This window comes from Elephantulus edwardii, unplaced genomic scaffold, assembly GCF_000299155.1.
Source record: "Elephantulus edwardii isolate Elephantulus edwardi_28Jun2011 unplaced genomic scaffold, EleEdw1.0 scaffold00171, whole genome shotgun sequence".
In the NCBI taxonomy this organism is placed as follows: Eukaryota; Metazoa; Chordata; class Mammalia; order Macroscelidea; family Macroscelididae; genus Elephantulus; species Elephantulus edwardii.
Window position 1 is genome coordinate 4,214,680 of NW_006399921.1, and position 9,051 is coordinate 4,223,730.

The 9,051-nt window shown below is 39.4% G+C and overlaps 1 protein-coding gene across 2 annotated transcripts in view; it reads right to left on the bottom strand.

Moving 5' to 3' along the window:
* Positions 1-4,722: 4,722 nt before the first annotated feature.
* The window catches only part of TBCEL (tubulin folding cofactor E-like), a 112,707-nt gene continuing 108,378 nt past the window's right edge, over positions 4,723-9,051 (bottom strand). Inside the window, exon 8 of one of the 2 annotated variants that reach the window (XM_006895610.1) lies at positions 4,723-5,347. In XM_006895610.1, the coding sequence (XP_006895672.1) occupies positions 5,029-5,347 (319 nt within the window). In that variant the 3' untranslated portion in view covers positions 4,723-5,028. The remainder of the gene's footprint in view (positions 5,348-9,051) is intronic. The other variant, XM_006895611.1, reaches the window with a different exon arrangement.

Sequence of the window (9,051 nt, forward strand, 5' to 3'; positions counted from 1 at the left end):
TCCTGGAGCCATTAATTACTCCACCCTGGCAGCTTAGTGGTAAGGAACGCGCTGCTAACACAAAGATAGGCAGTTTGAATCCACCGGGTGCTCCATTGGAGGAAAATGTGCCGTCTCCTCCTGTGTGATTAGTTAACTCTTAAAAACCACTGGAGGGTCAACTATGGCTCTATTCCTACTTGACAATACATAACAACAGCAGCAACCATTTAAGACCCAGAGGGCTCCTAGAGACATGGACAGAGACCCTCATGAACTGGCCCCACCATTCTTTTCCACAGCTGTTGGGTTAGCTTTCATCCCTCTTTGTTGGAAGACAGTTCAAGGGTTGAGCTAAGTAGCGCCCACAGACACTTCAGGTCTGAGTTACTTTACTGATTTCTTGAGGGCAGTTCAGAGGCAGATATGGGAAAATAAAAGATGTGGGGCAGGAGCAGGAAGAATCAGGGGTCAGATCTGAAATGATTAGGCAAGGGCTTCTCTGCTTTGTTTTGTGTTGCAATAAAACCAAGTCTTTTTACTCTGCTCTCAGAACCAAACAGCATGCAATAAGCTGAAGTCTGCAAAGAAAGATCAAAAGTAAATGATGTCTCAGTTCTAATTCCCTTGGGATATATTCCTAGCAGTGGAATAGCTGGGTCATACAGAGTTTCTATATGGAACTTTTTGAGGAAATGCCAAAGTGGTTTGTACCATTTTATAATCCCACCAAAAGTGTACAAGAGTTCTCACCTTTCCACATCCTCTCCACCATTTATTGCTAAACTTTGCCACTGCTACTGGGATGAGATGATATCTCATTATTATTTTGCTTTTCATCTCTCATATTGCCAATTATTTTGAGCATTTATTCATATATCTGTTGGTCGTCCGAATGGCTTCCTCTGTTAAAAGTCTTTCCATGTCTTTTGCCCACCTGGGCAAAACCCACTTGGGTTATCAGTGTTTGTATACCAATGTTCATAGCAGTGTTATTCACCATTACAAGAACATGGAAATAGCCCAAATGTCCAACCCCAACTGAATGGATTGAGAAATTGTGGTACCTACACAAAATGGAATACTTTGCAGCACTCAGGAGCAATGGTTTCAGAAAATACTACATAGCGTGGGAGAGACCGGAGAGCATTATGCTAAGAGATCTAAATCTGTTTCATAAGGACAAATACTGCATAAAACCATCATTGTAAAAACAGAAGGATAACTAGTAAAACATGTATGAGACCCAAGGGTGGGGAAGAGGTGGGAACGGAGGAGTGAGGATGGGTAGGGGTAAAAGCCCAGGGCTGCACAATTTGATGAATGGAAGGAGGTTGTAAAGGAACTGGGAAGGATCCAGCAGGAACCTGAAAAGACAGGGTATTGGTGGACAAGGGCCAGTGGTGATTGATTTTCTAAAACATAATGCATGGGAATGATTATATGAAATACAATATGAGTAAAGAGTAGTGTGAAACACAACAGATACAAATTTTGTAAGCAAATATATATATATATTTCCATTAACTGCAGGAGACAACTGGCAAGTAAAGAGCCTGAGAGAGTCCAGTCCCTCTCCATCACTACAATGGACATATATTTTAAGGAAGCACCTATGGAAAACAGTAGTGTTCAAAACACATCTCTTAACACAAATAGCTTCTGGGTGTTGTCCAAAGCAATTGTTTGCATTTTCAATCTATCATTAAATGAAAGGAGAAATAAAATTCATAAAAAGAAATTACATTGCTTAGAACAATCTAGTTTTACACGACCTGGAGCCTGGCACTTCCCATGGAGCAAGCCTCAACTGACAGGTGAACTGAACAAAGCTCTTGGCAGTGAGCCTCAGGTGTTGCCAGAGAGCAGCCTGTGCCACAGGTGTTCTCTGTTCTTCTTCACACCTACTTTCAGCAACATAGCTGAAACAGTTGGGGCTGAACTTTCACTTTTCAAACAACATTTGAGAACATATCAGCCATGTTATACGTAGCTCAAATTATGTTTTGGGCTTAATCTTCACCAAATGGTCTTTAAAAACAAGAGGTTATGATATCTGCTGCTTTTTTTTATGTTTTGATCGCCATGGTGGCAAGAGGTTCCAGAAACAACAGAAACCTTTAATGATAAAAAGAGACACGTGACTCTAGACTGTTTTGTTCTTTAAAGTAACTGGGGGTATGTATATCAAAATTCAAATTTAAAAAACTGATTTTTACTATAGCTTCAGCAGCCTGTATGTGGGTAAGGGCCTCTTAGATTAGATTTGGCTTTCTCTGACTACTCTCTCCCTTTTTCCTCTCTGAAAAGAATTACTATTTTAGAAAAGATATGTTCTATACACTGTGCCTGTAGCAAACTATTTGTAATACTGGCCTTGGCAGCATTCTGCCTCATAAATGTTAATAATAAGCTCTCACTGAATCTGGACAAAGTCAATATTAAAATACAGTTAAGCTGTATTTTACCAATCAATTATATATAACCTGTAGACTCTGAAGTCCACGGTCTCATCTCTCCTTTTAAGCCTATTATAAAAATAATTTTGGTTACAAGTGTCTACAGAGCACCAATTTTCTTTTAAAAGCAGCAGCTTCACTCAGCCACCATATGAACATACAAGCACACATGTTCAAACAGCTTTTCGCCTTTCCTGCTGTTCTGTGACTCTAAAAGACCTGTAACTGTATTAGGTATATTCTTAACAAAAAGATTATTCAGGAACTTTAAAATCATCAATTAAAGGATTTGAAAAATACATCTGCAAAATTAAATCAGAAGTTCCTGCTGCATGCAACTGTATAATAAAAAAAGTATGCCTGCAGTTGATGAACACCGAGTTAGTTCGAGAATAACAGAAGAAACAGGTCTCTAGTATTACAAAAGCATTTCATAAAACTTTGTAATATATAAAATATCTTATTACTTACGACCATTCCACTTATGATTAAAGCATAACATAAGTGTTTGTTCTGCCTTCTGCTGTGGGACAGTCAGGGGTCACACAAATGCAAAAAATCTGAGTGCATCTCTTTCACAGGCTGGCAACAGTCCAGGCTCAATTACAGCTTCTCTCTCAAACCTGTCTGCACTCATGCACACATACACCAAGCACCCACAGTTTTCATGTCCATGACACTGTTGCCACCAGACTTTTTTCCCCACTTGCAAAAATCTGTCAGGAAAATGTGATTGCAAAATAATTAATCTTGTCTATGCTCAGCCTGGATCTCCATTGCTCATTTTTATGATTCTGAAAGATAAAAGTCTGCAGCAGAAGGAGAATAGGCCTCATTCATCTTTCTCAAACCCTTTGGTTTCCACCTTTAATGTTACAGTGAATGTAGACTTGACTCAGCAGGGCTGAGTCAAAGGCTTTACAGATAATGAACCTGAAGTGCATTAAGAGAATAAACATCTTCCATTATGGGATAGGAAAATAAAAAAGTAGCAATAATATGCCCAACTCCCCAGATGTGAAGAAATAATCCAAAATCTTTGTAAGAAATTAAAATAATTTGTAGGGGGTGGAATCATATAAAAAAGGTGAAAATGCCAAATGCAGTCAGCTAATGACTGCATTCTTTGAAAAATACTTCATGTGCACTTCTGCCCCAGTTAAGCTAATGATTTCTCAAGCCTTCCACCTGTCAACATGGTGGACCAAAGGAAAGAAAATATCATATGTATATATATAAATAAAAGAAAGAGATTACCTTTGATTAACAAAGGAACAGAAGAACAAAGATTTCAAAGCAGGTAAAAAACTAGTTAGTAAAAACAAGTTAGTAAAGAAACAGTATTTTAAATATGCTTTTGAAAAAAAAAACACACTTAACTTGGAGACAATTTTGAAGTTTTGATACTTAGATTTTACTCACAGATTGGGCAGAAGTTTCCCTCTATTGGAGCAACTAATAAATGTAAAACAAGAACTACTCAACTGTGTCATCACAAAATCCCCAGAAAGAAAGCTCCCTTAATTAGCATCCTCTACTCTATGGGTAGTGCAAGAATGGAGCTTAAAACAGATGACACTGGCAGGAGAGCTGGCACACTCTCTCCCCATACCCCCCACTTCACTCCCTCACACACCCCACAGATAGTTTATTAGCTATTATTTTCCAACCCTCCTGTCATGGATATCTATTATTCTACTGGATTCTCCATAAAGCCAGGCCTCTGTTTCAAAGGGTTGAAAGTAATGGAAAAGAAACATGTGATTAAAAACCAAGGAAAAGAACTGTTGTCTGAAATACAACATGTAACTGGTTGGTATAATATGAGAGGAACATTACCAGTAAGAGTTACATACAGAGAGGTCGGACTGTTCCGCCTATGCTCCCAGAACAATACAAAGTTCTCCTGGAACATCAACTCTCCATCTACTATTCTCTAGGATTCTAACAGAGTTATATAGGTTCTTACTAAGTACCTGAGATCACAATCAGGTTGAAGATGTTTAAAACACTTTAAATTGTTTCAAAAGGGAAAAATGAGAACACTCACCCAAGCAGAAAAAAAAAATTCAGACAGAATAAAACTATTAGGTAAACATGTGCTCACACACGTGAAAAATGGAACCAAAAGGGAAAAGGAGGGAGAGGGAAGAAAAAAGGATGAATTGGAAGAAAGAAGTGCTGGCCCTTCCTCGAGAGTCCTCATTTCCTGACTTAAAACACTATAAAATACCCTCGTGAGGGGAGATACTGTGCATGCTATTTTCACACATATACCTAAATGGTAATGATAACCAATGTCTGACAAATCCAAATGAACACAGTAAGAAGTTGGTGATCTTTTTGTCATTTTTTCCACAGGGAGGTACATGAACTGGAGATCTGGTCAATTCTGCTGGCTCAGCCAAAAAAATCGGTACTAGAAAATACCAAAAACAGTCCCCTACCAATCCAGGGGAAAAAGATACAAAACCCCCCAAAACCTAAACAAAACAAACAAAACAATCTTCTCCCTCCTAAAGAAAACCACATTGGGAACAAATGCCCTGCAAAAAGTCCATGTATATGTTTTTTACAAGGCTGGTAGAGGTTATTTTGTTTTGGATTCCACATAAATTTTATCACCATCCCTAATACCAAAAGAATGCAATGCCCGAGAGCTGTACTTCATTTCCTCTGGGCCAAAGGGTGCTTCGTGGTCAAAATAGTAGAGAAGCATGTTGCTTGTGGGCAACTGCACTACACTTTTCAACTGCTTCTTCAGTTCTGCAACTGTCTGGTCCAGACGAATGTTCATTTCCTCCACTTGATCATTAAAGTGGACTTCTACTTTTGCACTGCTCTGGGGTCTTAGGTCCACTTCTGCCAAGGGCTCCAACTTCCCGTATTTTGTGATCAGTTCATGATACCTAAAAGGATTGAAAAACAAAAAAAATCAGCTTAAACAGTAAGCACATGTGGATTTCTTCATACTCAGAAATAAATGACACTGCTACCTTTAATAGCATTATCACATTCTATTTTGATATTACCTGTTGCTAGTATACTACTTGAATGAAAGTGAAAACCCTATATAGTGGCCCTATTTATTGCAGCGTCAGTAAAACCATGGCCCTGTGCATGGGAAAAGGACTTCTGAAGATAGTCTCCAGAACGTCTGTCAGTTATTTACCTAAGAAAAGGCTTCCAGGGAAAGTGGAACTTAGAAAGACCCTATAAAGACAAAAGGAAGAAGCTTAATCTCTCTGTAAAACTAGCTTTCTTGGGGGTTAATCTCTACAAGGGTGACTATCTAAGTGTGCATTCTTTAGAAATGGCTAGGAAGAGAGACATGAGTAGGCAACAGTTTCTGAGTGGTTATAATTTATAAACAAAAACATTTACTTATATGTTAGTTGCTAATTCAACTCCTTCAGTGAAGCTGCCTTTGAATGTTCCAACCTCATCTTTGCAGCATACAAGGAATTTATGGGAAAATCATGACTATATCCTTGGAAGAAAGTGCTAACTGAGGGCTGTGAGTTCCTTGATCATGGCAGGATGCAGAAACAAAAGACAAGAGGAAACAGAATTACAGAAACATAAGAAAATAGGTACACCAAAGAAAGGTGACCCAACAGTGTGGAAACTATAGAACAATCTCATTGATTTCACATGCAAACAAGACTCTACTGAAGATAATCCAAAAACAACTGGAAAAGCACATCAGCAGAGAACTGCCAGAAGTCCAGGCTGGGTTTAGAAGGGGTTGTGGTACTAGGGATATTGTAGCTGATGTTAGATGGATCTTAGCTGAAAGCAGAGGATACCAGAGGAATGTCTGTGTTTCGTTGACAATGCAAAGGCATTTGACTGGATCATAACAAACTGTGGCTGACTCTGAGAAGAATGGGAATCCCAGAACACTTGATCATTTAAATGCGGTGAAACCTATACTTGGACTAGGAGGCAGTCGTCAGAACAGAGCAAGGGAACACTGCATGGTTCAAAATTGGGAAGGGTGTACACCAGGGATGCATCCTACCTCCATACCTTTTCAACCTGTATGCAGAACAGATTATCCAGGAGGCTGGGCTCTATGAGGAGAAATGTGGGGTCAAGATTGGTGGACGATCTATCAACAACCTGCGTTATGCAGATGACACAACCCTGCTTGCTGAAACTGAGGAGAACCTGAAGCACCTGCTGCAGAGGGTCAAGGACTGCAGCCTCCAATATGGATTGAGGCTCAATGTCAAGAAGACAAAGATTCTCACCACTGGAACAACTGGCAGCATGAGGATGGATGGTAAAGAGATTGAGATTGTTCACAGTTTTAGTTTGCTTTGCTTCACAGTCAACACTCTTGGCACCAATAGCCAGGAAATTAAAAGGCGCATTGCCATGGGAAAGTCTGCTGTTAAGAACCTCTCCAAAGTATTGAAGAGCAATGTGTCTCTTTGGAGACTAAGGTGCGTCTGATACAGGCCATGGTCTTTGCAATCACTTGTTATGCATCAGAGAGTTGGACAATGACCAAGAAGGATAGAAGGAGAATTGATGCCTTTGAGCTGTGGTGCTGGAGAAGAGTATTGAGAATACCATGGACTGCTAGGAGAACAAACAAATTCATCATGCAAAGGGTTAAACCGGGTGGCTTCTTGGAGGCAAGGATTCTGAGGCTCCATCTAACATACTTTGGACATGTTCTGAGGAGAAACCAGTCCTTGGAGAAGGACATCATGCTTGGGAGGGTGGAGGGACAGTGCAGGAGGGGAAGGCCCTCTATGAGGTGAATTGACTGGGATAATTGGGATGGGAGTGTCAGAGACAGTGTGATTGCCACAGGACAGTGCGGAGTTTAGGGCTGTTGTACATAGGGTCGCTATGAGTCACAAGCGACTCAATGGCATATAACAACAACAAAGAAAATAGAGCCTACAATGTTAAGCTCTCCACATGGAAAATGTTATCTCCTCTGCTACCCTTGGATGATCTATGCTTGGCTTTGTTAAGGAAGCTCGTCGATTCCCTACAGATCAGAGAAAAAATACGAGAAATATCTTGGTTAGCTTTATTACAACCAAGACACAATGAATTCATTAAGAATCAGACTTAAAACAGTCACACAAGATTAAGACTCCAAATTCCACTACCTCCCCTCTCCTATTCTTGGCTTTAATTTAGTTAAACCAGTGCTATAATGAGGTTGCCAGGAACATTAAAGGCCTAGTAAGATGTCTGTGGCTTGGGAGAAGAATAACCATTACAAGTGGAATCACAGGGTACGGCAAAACTAGGACTAGTCTTAGAGTCAGAAGATGTGTGACTGCACAGTCTTGACTCTATAATTAGCTGGGGCAGCTCAGCAACTCATTTAACCCTGCTGGATCTCAGCTTCCTCTTAGTGAAAAAGGGAAATCATTATTTCTGGCCTTCATACACTATAAGACAATTACAAAAATTAAATACTTAATAATAATAATGAGAGTTTCCAAATTAGCCAAGTGCCAGAGTAGAAAGCTACAAACGGGTGTCACACAAACAAGGCAAAATCAAGAACAATTGTCAAAATCTTCTTTGCCAAATCTCTAGAAAACTGTCAGAGATTTACAGCAACATTTTGCCAAAGAAGATCTACAAAAGGCCAACAGACACATGAGATGACCCCTAATGCCATGAGCCATTAAACTCCAAAAACCTGCTGCTATGGAGCTCATCCCAATAAATGGTGATCCTCTGTCAGGTTTCCCAAGATGTAAATCTTTGCTTTTAAAAAAAATTATTTTATAAAAAAAATTATTTTGTATTGGTTTTTTTACGAAGTTCATATACACTTTTTCACACTATCCTTAGTTCACATTGTATTTCATATAAACATTCCCATTCATTATGTTTTATAAAATTAATCACCTGACCGAGGGACTTCTTTTTCACTGACCCTCCACCTCTACAAGCATGATGTCCCTCTCCAAGAAATAACATCCCCTATAGCAACATGCCCAAAGTATGTGAAATAAAGTTTTACTATCTTTGTTTCCAATGAGCACTCTCGCTGTATTTTCTCCAAGACATATTTGTTCTTTTGGCAGTACATGGGATATTCAGTACTCTTCTCCAACACCACAGCTCAAAAGCATCAATTATTCTGTCATTCTTATTCATTGTCCAGCTCTCTGATGCATAGCAAGTGACTGAAAAGACCATGGCCTGAATCAGATGCACTGTAGTCCTCAAACTGACATCACTGCTCTTCAATAATTTGGAGAGATCCCTGACTGGAGATTCTCCCAATATAGTACGTCTCCTGATTTCCTGACTGCTAGTACCAAGGGTGTTGTTTGTGAATCCAAGTAAGACGAAATCATTAACAACTTCAATCTTTTTACTTCATTTATCAGGATGCTGCCTACTGGTTCAGTGATAAGAATTTTTTTTTTATATTAAGATGCAATCCTTTGTGAGTGACATCTTGCTTTGCTCTTGAATGTTGTGTGGGATAGTTTGCTACTACAAGAAACAAAAAGAGATCTTGAAAGTGGAAGAATATCCCTTGCTCATGGATAGGAAGACTCAATGTTGTGAAAATGGCAATACTACCAAAAGCAATTTACACATTTAATGCAATCCCAAT